Source organism: Strix uralensis, chromosome 1 (assembly GCF_047716275.1).
Source record: "Strix uralensis isolate ZFMK-TIS-50842 chromosome 1, bStrUra1, whole genome shotgun sequence".
Lineage (NCBI taxonomy): Eukaryota > Metazoa > Chordata > Aves > Strigiformes > Strigidae > Strix > Strix uralensis.
In genome coordinates, this window is record NC_133972.1 from 56,642,369 (window position 1) to 56,656,777 (window position 14,409).

A 14,409-nucleotide genomic window follows, 5' to 3' on the forward strand; every position below is an offset into this window, starting at 1 on the left:
AAGCACCTACATTTCCACACAGCCGCAATCAAATCAAGAGAGTAATGCTGCTGCAGAGCTAGCAGGGGAATCACATTGTACTAGTGGCTCCAGGAAAGATGAGAACTGCCCGCTGACGATAACTGCCCTAAGCAGGTTTGATAACTTTCTGCCGCCTTCCCCCAATTTTCCCAATCAGCTAATGATTCACTAAACAAATTAACAAACCCATTCTGTTAAACCAAAGCAGTGGAAGGATCTCTCCCTTCCATGCTGCAACTTCTCCTACAAACAATGATTTTAGAGCAGTTGTTATTGAACACAACTACTCTAAAATCTCTGAAAGTCTTCATAGCCTCCAGCACAGGATGAATACAAAGACATCCTGTCACAGTTGCTTCTTCCAGCACTGCAGATGATGGCTTGAAAAGGAGTTTGCCTTTATGGTGTCCATAGTCTAACTAGTATGTAGCTAAGCGAAGGTTTTCACTCGCATTTTACACACACAAAAATCAACAAAATAACCCCCAAAAGGACAAAAAGTTATTTCAAAATATTACTCTCTAGCACATGAAGCACCAGTTGATGGTTTGAAGTGCTCTGTAGAAGTGGTATCAAAACTCTAGTCTGCATGGACAGGATTTAATGGGATTTTTACTTTGATGTTAAAAACAACCATGACCAATGGCAAACTCCTGAAGAAAAACTGATTTAAGTATCCCAGAGCTCTCACAATTATGACAATAATAAAATCACATTCCAAGGAAGGCTAGGCCAAACTGCTTGTTACAGAAGCAAGACATAGGAGTAGAAACTTCTGATGTACCTTCACAAGCACAGATTTAAAAAAAAAAAAAGTTTTAAGGCACTATGTATGATTGCCATATACTAAATGTACTAGCTAGGCAACAAGGCCTAAAAGGGTATGGCAAGAAAGAAGAGCCCCTGCCAAGAGAAACAACTTTCTCATGTCTGGAGCTCAGACAACCAACCACTGTTACAGATGTGGAACAGCACGATGGCCATTTTCAACAGCATGGAAGGAAGTTCTGGGAGATGCAAGCCCCAGAGCCTGCATCAGTAGGAAGTGTGAATTAAACATCCCACAAAACCCCTCCAAAACAAACTCCTTGAAGATCTACTTTTCCAAAGTCTGCATTTTATTTTACAAAAGGACTTATAAACCAACAAAAAAAGGAAAAAGCAAATCTGTGCATAAAGCATCTATTTTATCTGTCATATTTTCATCTTTGTCATTGCATAGACCCATATAACCTACAGTTTCCTGAGCCACCTCAGATACCACACTATTAAGGACTTTATCCCGTGCTTCTTGGCACTTTTGTACAGAGTTTATGATCTTTGTCCCTAGATTAGAATTAAATCCCCACAGATCACACCCTCCTTTGCCACCCATAAATGCCCCCAGCTGCAGCAGGCTGCCTCTAGCAGCATGCCTTCCGCCTGTCTCGCTCCCAACACTTCCTCCCCTGCGAGCAGGGCGATGATGCTGCCTTTCCCTACGAACCGGTTGGCAAAGCAAGGCTTGTCCAGACACGTAGCCCTTACGCTCACAGGAGCTGCACCAGGAAGAGAAGGAGCAGATATTCCAGCTCTGCCTGTCAAGTCTGCATTTCAAAGGCTGTGCCTGGGTGTGGGAAAGAATAAAGAGGGTCTGTCAGTCCACACGCAAAACTCCATGCTCTTTTGCCCCAACTGCCAGGCTGTCGCTCAGAACCTGAATACATGTCCCCACCTGCCCCCTCCCACTAAGTTAATATCAGTCTTACTCAGTGACACCAGCTCCATTTCTCTTCCATCCTATCTGTCAAACTATATACGTGCCTTTTAAAACACACATTTTTAAAAATGAAATGCCCAGTGGTCTGAAAGAGGGAGGGTATCCAAAGCAGGCAAGACTACTGCCTTGAGGAAAGAGGACTGAGGAGCAGCTAGTGCCTATTCTAGATTACTGTACTCAAAAATGGATGATTGGTATTAATTTGTGGGGTCTCCTCTATTGATAGAGGCTTCTTAAGGCTACAGTCTTTTTTCACACGGATGGAAGGTTTCCTTAGTCCCAAAATAAGACTACTGTTGTTCTCAACAGGAATGTTACATCTTTCCAAATCTCCTTCACCAGCTGCAACGGGCACATCTCTGATTCACAGCCGTGACTCAGACTTTAAGCAGTGCACACTTTCTGGGTGTAGATCTATTCCCTTCAATTTGTGGCTACAGTAAGGCTTAGATACAACATTACCAGTACACTAAAACATGTGGCAGCAGACACCCACTTGGGGAAAGGGAGAGAGAATTTCACCTGGAATCACTAAGGCCAGGCTACAGGTGAGATTCACATGATTCATTTTCATGGCTTCAGATGGCAGTTAGGCAGAACATATGTGCAAATCCAAAAAGGTAGTTCTGAAAGCCTAATTTCCAAGTCTTTCTGAGTCCCCAGATGGTGAGATGGTCTCTAAACTTTCACATACTCATTCATCACTGGTAATTAGATTACTAGCTATCACTTAAGTCTTGTATGGACATCAACAAACACAGAGAATGAAGTTTGCATACAGAATTCTGGCCCCTGCTGCTTTCCTTCTGCACTGAGAAGCAGATGGCTCATCTTTAGCATACCAACCCACTGACTGGAACCCATACGCACACCCCACAGCCCCAGCTCCCACAGGAATACCTTCATGACTAAGCTACAGATCCCTTGTCCCAATTATTGGGTTTTCGTCCCTTGAATACTGCTATGAAAAATACACAAAAAGCCTTGGGAAGCAGGTAAGAGTTCACCTCTTTTGACTGCTTTACCTTCAAGCCAATTTAAGTTTGTACACATGCAAGAGAGGTAATAGGCCTTTCTTGCCTTACTGGTTAAGACTGAGGCACTCTCCTGGTAAAGGAAAGAATGAAAGACAGACTCATCAAAAAGGTCGGGGCTCCTGTTTCTTGAATGCCCACTGGCATCAAGTGCTTATGCCCTCTCTTTAAAACAGAAGAAAACCCTGAAGAGAATGAGTGATGTGCTAGATCCTGTGCACAGCGACACACTAGATCAACTTCCAAAGCACAAGAGTCAGCACACTGTTCATACCCTTCCACTGACAGATTCCTCTTGATTAATTCCAGGCAGCAGCACCTCACACCATGTATCTCACCACTCTGAAGGAGTCAAATGCCTGGCATCGCTTAAAACAAATCCCATAAAACATTCTGAACTGGCTTCAAATATTCAGATGAATACATAATATCATGAGTTTCAGATATATTTTTTTATTCTCTCAAACTCAAGTTTTGATGACCATGAATTCTATTAAGCTGGTGGCTGGAAAGAAGGAAGGAAAATGGACCCATGAGTAGAATTTTTAAGGAAATAGCCCAAGTACATCTTATGAAATGGAACTGAAACTGTTCAACATGATATGAAAAACTATCTGAGAAGTGTCACACTTTTTATTATATATTCCTAGTAAGTTATAGATGACATAACCAACACTAAAAGACAGGCAACAGTGACCTGCCACATTTCAAAACTGTCCTCAAACCATTCCTCTTTAATAACTGCTGGCAACTACACTGCTACTGTTCACAGCTGCTGGAAAAAGGTAGTTTGATACACATCAGAACCACCAGCTTCCACCAAAAGGTGATAATTAGTGTTTACCATTCAATGATTATGCTAAGAACAAGGCCTCTTTCAGATGAAAACACACCTAACAATCTCCTTATGTATCCACTGCTCCTGTAAACACTAATATGTCAAACATTTGGTTGGGTGTCAAAGAACTGGTGCGTTGGCTATACAGACATTGGCAAGTGTTTCATCCATCCTACTTTTACTTTCTGTAGTCCCAAAATACATGATTTTCTGTTCCTGGTATATCACACTATATCAGAGAAGATTAGCAGAGCAATATTTACAGAAACAGCAGTGTATGATTTTGTTTGCCTCAGTGGAAGAGGGGAAGGAAGGATACACAAAGTTAGTACAGCCCTCCTCAGTATAAAATACCAGAGGAGACTTCTGGCTCGTCCAGAAGCTCTAGAAAGGGTTCATATACAGCAAGGTCACCAGCTGGCACCAGATTTAACTTAATATTGTTAATAGACTAGTAACGCACGCACCCATTACTTTCCCCAGCTGAGCAGGAGGAACTTACTACAGTGTTAACGCAAGCCGTTTGTTACTCCAGTCAAAGCAACCAGGCAAGTGAGCATTTCGGTTTTAAGTCACCATTGATAGCTTTCAGTCACAAGGGTCATACAGAGGGTGTGGACATGAATGGTGGAAGTAATTCCCTAAGCTAATAGAACTGTTTCAGAAGTAACTGGCAATACCTTTTGACTCACTTCATCCTACTGCTCAGGCTTGGAAGAGTCCTTTACTTCTCAGATGCATATGCAAGACTGGACTTACTGGGGAGACTGAGGAAGCTTTCAAGTCTTGTGCTGTGTGCCCCTGGGACAGCTGATGGGAGCAGCACCAACACACAGCTATGTCACGCATTGCTTCTTTGAATATTCTAGCACACTTCTTCCTCAAACGTGTGACAAGTAATCATCAATACTGAACTAAATAGTAATCTTGTTAATTAACATGTGCATGTTTAAACTATTCAAAGATAAAGAACACAAAAATACAACTGCAGTACTTCTCAAAGGGAGGCGAACTGGCCAGCCTCTTCATCTACCTCTTTACTTTTGCTGGCTGTTATTTTCTTCCCTTATTGATGCAATTGCAAATTCAACAGAATGGAGACAGTAGGAAACGCACATCCAAGCTACACGTGTCTGGTTACTTTTACCAGACACATTTGTTCACCCTCCCTCTTTAAAACCACACACACACTTCCGTTTACTAAAGCCTTGCATTGTTTTAAAATTATTATACCCAAGCAATTTTTTGATCCTTCCTCTTCTTTTGCCTGACAACTTGCAAAAACTTGGTTTTGTTATCACCTAGGAAGTGCAGTACAACTTACCATAAGCAAGTAAGGATAACTTCAGATTTGTAGTAAGAGAAAATACTCAGTGCGAGAACAATTCCTTCTGGAGAATATGTTTTCATAGATTGTAATACCTTAATTAACTCTAGGTACTTACCATCTTTGTAAAGAATGGACAGTCCTAACATATTTGCCCTAGGGTACAAAGAATTTATTCTGTTCAAGAATCAATACTATGTTGTAAGACTTGCTTTTAAAATAACTTTTTCAATGATAAGAAATGGCTTTCTAAGCACAGCTGAAATACCAGCTTATATAAAATGTATTTCTCCTTTGACCAGTTTCTGTACTCGGCTCCTTATTTGGGAAAGTGATGTACTCATTAAAAGGTTCCTTAAAAAGTAACAATACTCTCTGCTTTGAAAACTGTTTCTCATGTTATGGTGATTTAAATACCTTTCATAGCTCCAGTATCCCTGTATGTATGAACACACTGAAATACAGGTACACGTTTTTCTTTCCTATACTAAGATAATCAATCTGAAGGCAAATTAAAACATCACAGAAATACATTTTCAGAAAGCATAAGAATTATCAATAACACTCAATATTAGAGGTAAAATGCATTTTGATATTAGAAATGTATGAGATATATGAAATCATTATGTTTCCAGACTCAGCTGTGTGGCTCCAAATAAACTAGCTGGTCATACATGTTAATAGGCTTACAACAAATTTAAAAAATCTGTACAACTATACCAGTTTCTTCTAGTGAAAACTTAAAAATGCATGGCATTTTTGTATGTCTTCGCTTTTTATGATTTGCCCCTCCTGTTAATACCCATTAGTACTTTGTATTTTGAAGGTACACTTGCCAGATGTATGGAGTTGCCAGGCTGTAGCACTACACTGTAAGCTGCACCACTGTGCCAGCAATGACTTCAGTGAGAGGGCTGAATCTTTGTGCTGCTTTTTTCCTTAGGGGGAACATGTGAGTTACAGAGCAGAATTCAAAATGTTTCCCAGCTCTAGCCATGTTTACCAAGACACACCAAAAAGACTGAGTTTGTGTGTAATTATGAAAGACATTGTCTGGGGATGCCAACTGCGCTGAAATATATGAATGTTTTAACTCACTAAACATGTCTCAACTCAGCAGCATGCTTATCTGAAAAACAAAATGCTACTTTTGATGGTTTAGGTATGCAAAAATTCAGAGATAAGGTAATGCTAAAACCTTACACGTTTGGGCTAGAGCAGTAAAGTTTTTGTTTTGCCTCTGAAGTGATTCTGAAAATAAATTTGTTAAGGCTTTTTCAAACTCAGTCTTAAAATTTTGCTACTGCAATCTATATTTAAATAAAGCTTTTATTAACCCTTTTATGAAGAAACAAGAGTAAAATCTGTTGACTCATACACAAGTTACAAGATAAAACACATTTGTTTCCAGAAGCTTTGGTGTCACCATTAGTTTGTTTTCTGGAGAAAGGATCCTATGATTCAATGGTCAGGCAATATTTTTTCTATTTTTTCAATTGAGTCATAGAATATTCCCTCTATTCAATTTTTTGTCATAAGAATTATTGAATTACTTTTTATAAAGCACAGAAAAATTTCACACTGGAAGAGATTAAAAGTCACTCCAGTCAAAATCTATGCTAATGTGTCTCCTGTTTCTACCCTTAGTGACACTATAAGCACCTTTGCTGTCTCCCAACACACACATACAACTCTGAACTACCACTTTAGACAATGACTTACTGCACCACATTCAGATCAGTTAAAAAACTCACTTCTTTAAGACATAAATCCATTTAAAAAATCTAAAGCTTAGTGTAGTGGGATAAAATACCATAAATACAGAAGAAATGTTTAGTGCCCTTCATTGTTTATTGCCCTTTATTTGCTCTCAGCAAAATCCACATAAGGAAAACATATTACCACTTCTTGATGCACTTCCTAGTTAACTATAGAAAGTTTACTATACCCTCCAGATAAAATCTGAATGCAATGCCACTTAAGAAATAAGAGACAGCAACAATCTGAGAGTCAGAGAGAAAACTTTCATACAGAAAGAACTAGAAAAAGAAAAAGGAAGGAAAAAGCTTCCCCCAAAGGGTTTTTCCTTTAAAATTAATTATTGATCTGTGGACTTTTAGTAGGTAATGAAATATCACACAATCTAAAAAAATATTGCAAATAATATACATCTACATATATATTTTTATATGCACACACGTAAAATTTGGCAAAAATAGAACATTTAAAGTTAACTTAATATTTATCCCGTCAATGATAATTGCAGGCATAGCCATGAGGAAGTTCTTTTCTGCAGCTGGCATTCAGTGTGTTCACACTCTTCATGCTCTTAAACTCCAAATGCTTCCAGTGGTAGAGTTAGTACCTTTTAAAACTATACTTTGCTTATGTGAGAGTGAAGATTCACCATGCTACCCCTGATGAATAACGCAGGACATGAAATAGCCTATGGATTTCTTGTCCTGACCAAATAGCTAGAAATCTAATTGGGGCAGAAGAAAATATGAGTCAGGAGGGAAAACAAGAAAAAAAACCAGTATGGGCTTATGTGAAAACAAACATAGATACCTACTCGTGTAGTGTTTCTACCCAATACATTAGTGAAACAACATTTTTCAATTACCAGTCTACTATATTCTTTCCCATTAACAGGGTGGTTTCACAAGCCACTGAACTATATCTCTGATGTTCATGATAACCATTCCTAACTCTTTGTGAACTACACTACTCAAATCCCCTCAAACGTCTGTTTATTTTCTCTTGTAACATATTCCTACAGTGTGAGATTAACAGACACAGAGTAGGTCTTCAGGCACTAAGAATGTAAATGAGCCTAATCTCAAGAAAACAAGGTGTGCACATAACCATAAATATTTTTTTATAATCACATCAAACATAACATACCTGCTATTCAGTTTTATATAAATTAGTTGTTACATCAGATCTACTTCTGAGGTTATCCAAAGCCCAAACACATAACATTATTTTTACTCTTTCAGGTCTGAATAATATTTACAGACTTTCGAGACACATTATATAACTTTATTTTTTTATTTGACAAGCAGCAGTATCATGTCTGTCATTTTTTTTACATTTTAATGTAGATACAATTATTAGGTTATCTGTCATATTACAATATTTAGGTTGGTTTTTTTTGTTTTTTGGTCTTTTTTTATTTTTTGTTGGTTTTTTTTTTTTTTAACTTTGTCTTAAGATACATTAAAAAACATCAACTGCAAACGTGAAAGGGGAAGAAAAAAAAAAAGCATGGTACCCAACCAATTTTCCACATTTCAGCAATACTTCACTCGTTCTTTTAGTAAAGTTTTAAGAAATGTCATAATGACATGAGCTTGAAATATCTATAGGCATTTTCATTGACGCTCATGACATGGCACTGGTGATGTTGTAAACAGCAGAAAAACAGGGGCTGCCAAGTGACCAATTATGGAGGCACAGGCCTGCCTCTTCCCACAGGAACACACCAAACAGTGACAGCAATGATCTCCTTACAATCATACCTGCAGGATAGCAACATCATGCTACATAACTGTATTCATCTGCAGAGGCCTGGCTTCGCTCTATGTACTGTTTGTCTATCAGAACTTCAATACACTTCTTAATCATGCTGATACTTGGATTAAATCTAGCTCTTGATTGGCTAATTACCTGCAAAAGACAGACATGGGTTTTGTGTTATGTTTATTTACAACAGTTATAAATGCTATACAAATATTCACTAAGTGTTTTAAGACAAACCTAGGACATTTTTCTTTTTAAAGACAGGATTAAATAAACTTGGAATAGTTCATTTATAACAACCAACAAAGCATCTCCATACATTAGTGCCAGGATACTTAAACTGACTGCTCAGGCTCAATGGTTCAGTTCGCCTTGAATGCTAACCAGATCTTTTCAGTCCTCTTGCTTGCTTAATTTGTCATGGTACAAATGAAGAGAAATATTCAGGTTAAATATTAATCTAATATTAACACATTTCTTCACCATTATCACAGTTTAAGCAAAGTGAAAATTTAGTAAAACCACGTGCCTTTCCATGCTGGCTTTGCTAACTGACTTCTCTTCCTAAACTAGGTCCCTTTTACTTCTGTTTATATAATTTCATTGTTCTGAAATATTTAATTTATGGACTCGCAAATTTTGTTTGAGTTATGGCAGTCTTACTCAGAAATTAAATGCCCGAAGAATGTGTTAATCTTATTTTTGTTAATAGCTTATGCAATTTTGAATGCTTAAATTTCATTCGAGTGTATTTTTCAAAACTACCTCTAAAGTTGAACTCAATTTTCTTTTCATCCATCACCACTTTGGTTATCATAAAAAGATAGAGAAGACATTTTCATTTAATAAAGATTTGTGAAACCTGTATTTTCTTTATAGCATTAAAAAGACATGTTGCAAATTACCAAAAAATCTGACTATAATGCTGTAAGACCTTATTCATTCTTGAATAGCACAGTTTAAATATATTAAAAATGCAGCCTACCCTCAGAGATTGTACTGCACTAGACAATCAAATTTGTAAGAAAAAAATAACACTTCTTTTTTGGGAAATTTGCTGAAAAGCCCTAGATGACATTTTCCATCACAAAAGACACAGCCCAACTAGTCATCATCTTGTAAGGTTACACTACTTTATTGCTGTTGCAGCTGCCAGGATATGAGATGTGAGCTGGTTTTGTCGTGTTTTGTCTAAGTTCCAGCCCATGTAGTGCTGTATACCCAGTCCTGGAAGGCACTCCAACTGCTCAGCTGCCTGGAAGGTGTAAGTGGAGTCCCCCTACCGCTGACCTCCTTTCCTATACAATTTGAGACAATCAGGATTAACCTCTCTTTCTTCAGTCACTGCATAGACCTACAATTTGGCAAGTTCCATCTGGCTACAATGAAACTTCGTAATACATACAATACAAAATTATTTATTGTAAAAACAAATCTATATATGCATTGTGGAAGAAACTGCCACTGCAGGAAAAACTTCAGATGTCTCTTAGCAGTTCTCAGTTTTGCCCATTCTCTTGTAGAGAAGAGGAGGAAATGGTGTGTAGTAACAGAATATGCATACCTATTAACTTGGAAAATTTTTCAAACAAAAGATCTTCCTACTCAAGTGTCACAATACATTTTGCCTGCAGTTGCTCATTTGTTCTGTAAAGAAAGTGATTTTTATTTCAGCTGGATTTCCTGTTTTCTTTACAACTTTTCATGGCTGGCTCTGTCCCAGCTCTAGAGCTTGCTGGAGCCCTTTGTGAGCCAACAGAACTCACCAGGTAGAACTCACCCAGCAAAGCAAACAAAAAGCTCAAAAGAGTGAGTTTTGTTGGGCTAGCAGCCAAGGGTCTGGTATGTTCCACAGCAGTACAAATGAGAAGAAACTTGGTGCTAACAAGCTAATATATCTGCTCAGATTTCACCTAACTTCACAGCCCTACACTCAAACTGATGGTTATCATCATACTTCATGTATTTACTTAGACAGAGAGAAGAAAAAATAGAATTTTGTATTGCTAAGGTTTTTTTGGTTTTGGTTTTGTTTTATCAAAGATAATACAATCAAGAAGGATGGATAAGAATACTTGATAGAATAAAAAATTTTCTGCTAATGACTGCATTGACCTTTCCCTTCCACTACTCCCACTGACTTTTACTCATTTTAAGGGAAAAGCTACCTCATTCTGCAAGCAACTGCAGTGTGGAGCTGAAAGTAAAACTATCAGGGCATATCTAACACAATTAACAATTCAGCAAAGACTACACTCTGACATATACAGGTCTACCAAGAGTATTGAGTATTTTCTTGGACACCTCACCGTAAATGAAATGTGTGGTGCTGCAGTCTGTTAGAATCAGACCTAACTATGTTAAGACTAGGAGTCTTTCAATCATATCTCTAATAACAGCATAATCCTACCCTTATATCTCAGAAAAAAATATTAATGAGGTGAGAAAATATTAACCATTCATAGTAAACAGACTTCCTTTCAAAAGATTCATTCTTAATCCTCAAGAAGTCAGACTAGAAATTTTAAGTGAATACATTACATATAAGTATATAAACATCATGATAAAAGTAACATTAGTAAATATCATAAACTCATGTTTTAAGAAATAAAAAGGCTTTTGACAGTAAATCAAATCTTACTACAAGGTTAACAGAGAAAAAAAGAAGTCAGACAGACAAGAAGTTAGTTATGCATACTCTAAAAGTTTAATAGAAGTGATGGTTATTAATTTTATAATAAATGTCAGTCTAGTGAGAAAGCTGAGCGTGTTCAACTTAGAACCACCTGGCAGTTTGGCCTTATTCATACAACATGAAGCAAAACAAGTTACTGAGCTCAATGCAGACATAACTAGGTAAAATTTCCACTTAACACGAGATTTTCATCTTCATGTTTATTAACTATACAAAAACATGTCTCCTCACAATTTGCTCTAAGACCTGGCAATAATTTCTCAAGTGCCTAAGGGTACATCTATAGCACAGACTGTAGAGAAGACACCCAACATTTTAAAGAATAAAGCTCAGGTCCCAGTAACAGCTCAACTGAGGCAGCATGGAGATTGGCACAAATTAATTCAGAGTGCAAAAGAAGGAAAAATTAACCCTAGTGGAGTTTTGTACTGCTTCACCTTATTGTTTGAGGTTTCACAGCTGCTCATCTAAGGCTACATCAGGTCCCCACACTATACTGCAGCAAAGGTATCAATTATTTAGAAGCCTAGCCTTTTAAGTGCTCTAATCCATCTGGGATTTAAATAGTATTCAAAATTGAGAACTAAAGACTAGATGATAAAGGATATGATTTTCAAAAGTGTCATAAACTTAGTTAAAAGCTGAGGTGAAAAAACAATACAGGGTGGATGTGGCTGGTGATAGATGAATGGAGCACCATCTTTGCTCTCTATTTAGTTTGTAACTGAGTAACAATCAAAATAGCCACCTTTCTTGCAAAGCATGAAAAAGCTTGTGATGTTAATAGACCATACTCTTCTGCAAGAGTACTGCAAGAGCAAAACGCAGCAGAGGCACATTGTACAGTGCTCCCTGAGTTAAATACAGGAAGAAGCCATCAGAAAGGATTTTTTGTTTCCAAAAGATGAACATTTGTAATCTATTCCACTTTATAAACTGGTCTCAAGCAAAGTACACTTCGAAAACTTTTTCTAGGAAATTGAGTAGGGAGAAAGAAGTATTTTTAAAGATGAAACAGGGTTTGCCTACCATTTTCTAGTTTTAGCTGTAAATTCTTACAGGATTTCATCATAACTGCATGGATGATTTAAGTAACCAAATAACCGAAGCTTTAGAGAATAATCAGGACCTACACTGCTGCATCTTTTAGATATTCAAAATCAGATTTCTTAAATTAAGCTTGTTTTCAGAGAGTAGTTGTGTACAAGCACTACTTCAACATCCAAAACCTTTAAGATGTCTCACATCGCCAGTTCTAGGCTTACAAGCCCTCTGTAGCTGCTTATTAATTTTAGGAAATAAAAATTGAGTGGTGGATGTGGTAAACTTTCCTCCATCACCACAAGACAGAAAGCACACAGCATATCTCAAATGACTGAATGCTTCTCCACCTCCATGCTCAAAATGGTTGAATAAAGCAGGAATCTTTATTTCCTCTCCCACCAGTCCACTCTGAGGCTATCCAGCAAGACTTAGGAGACACAAGAATGAATTAGACTGAAGAATACTTTGGAAGGCTGAAAAAATTTGAACTGGGAACTGGTTGGTAGGAGGAAAGGCTAGGCTGGAATAAGAAATACAATTAGGCAGGCAACTAGCACAAATGGGAAAGTGGGAGAAAACCAAAAGAAACAGCACTTCCTTCCCAGCCAGTCTGTGATAGTTCACAGATCATTAATGCAGAACCTAAAAAATCTAGACAACTGTACCGTTTCATGGGAAAGGGAGATTAAGAAATACATGTCTACATACTCAGACAACTTTAATAATTTAAGTCATGAATTAGAATAAAATCACCATTAGAGCTCAAAATTGGTTAGGTGCTTCTGTGGAAATTCCATACCTAGAATATCCTTACTCAGGTTTTCAACTGAACCTATAGGTCTGGCAATGATTCTTACAGGATACAACATCTGTCGGCATAGAACCAACCAACAGGAAAAAGCAAGCACAGAGGCACTTAATGCTTTAGTGCTAAGACACATTTACAAGATTGAGAGATCACAGCTAGTGCTCCAGTACTGCAGTTCAAAGTAGACTCCAGTGAAATTCTCACTAATTTCACTGAGGTATTAGTTCTGACATGGGAGAGTTTTGTGGTCAGATGTTTTACCCAACTATGCTGAAGATTTTCATCAAATCATGCTTAAGAAGAGGATTTTATCTTACCTCCTGAATAAGAGCATTATGTCGCAACACTTTACGTGCTTTCATGATACGGACTATAGCAGCTTGAAGATACATTTTTCTGTCTTCATCTACAGCACTTCTGGTCTGCTCCATCTCCTGCAATACAGGAAGAACAGTAATGCTTAAAATATATTAAGATCAATAAAGACTTCATAAAAGTATCTTGAATCTATATTTTTACTTTATTAGAAGTGGTCAATTAATACAAAAATCTAGGTGAAGTTCAACTCCAGGCAAAGTACTTCCATAAATGAAGAATACCAGGTTTCATGAAAGTCAGCAGGAAGGTAGGGAAGAGACGTCCAAACCAGCATTTTTGCTAGGGAGAAAGGCAGGCAGAATTTACTATAATGTATTGAGTTTGGCAGCACATACGTCTCTTGTACAAAATCCTGTGTTTTAGGAGATACAGAGGAAACACAGATTATCAACACTGGAGTTAATTTTAGTTGCCAAAGGACACAAAATCATAGGAAAGTAGAGTTGATTGGTTCTGCTGTTCCTGGAATAAGTTGCTTTTACAAACACCACCAACAAAAAAGTCTCATTAGATAAGACAAGTTAAATGCCAATCACACTTGGTACAAGAGGAATAGCTCTTGTTTATCTTTTTCTTCTACTTTCTTATTCCCTATTCCATCTTCTTCTGCCTATATTTTAAGTACAAAAAAATTTGCAGTGCTTAAGCTTTAAACTTAAATAATTTCTTTACGGTGTTGTAATCTTACACAGGGACTCTTACATCTGCTTACATCAAACTAATACAATAAATTTGGTTTTAGAAAAATAAGCTTCTGAAGCTGTTCAAGCTAGAAGCACCGAAGAATACTTGCCTGTGGCGTGTCTTTCTGCATTGACGTAGTAATTTTAAATTTTGTTCGTTTACTGCTGAAGTTCATATTTAATGAAAATGTAGACTCTACCTCTATATCTTCCTGCAATAAAGAAACTTTTTAAAAAATCAGAAATGGAACCAGAAAATAATAACAATTTACTTCGAAAAAATCACAGTTAGGGGCTTGC

General features: G+C 37.4%; 1 protein-coding gene across 8 annotated transcripts in view; it reads right to left on the reverse strand.

Annotated features, from left to right (window-relative positions):
- Positions 1-7,837: 7,837 nt before the first annotated feature.
- CUL2 (cullin 2) overlaps positions 7,838-14,409 on the reverse strand; it is a 52,923-nt gene continuing 46,351 nt past the window's right edge. For all 8 annotated transcript variants that reach the window (XM_074867710.1, XM_074867720.1, XM_074867770.1 and 5 more), the window contains 3 exons: positions 14,220-14,321; positions 13,366-13,482; positions 7,838-8,648 (listed from right to left, as the gene is read on the reverse strand). In XM_074867710.1, the coding sequence (XP_074723811.1) occupies positions 8,517-8,648; positions 13,366-13,482; positions 14,220-14,321 (351 nt within the window). In that variant the 3' untranslated portion in view covers positions 7,838-8,516. The remainder of the gene's footprint in view (positions 8,649-13,365; positions 13,483-14,219; positions 14,322-14,409) is intronic.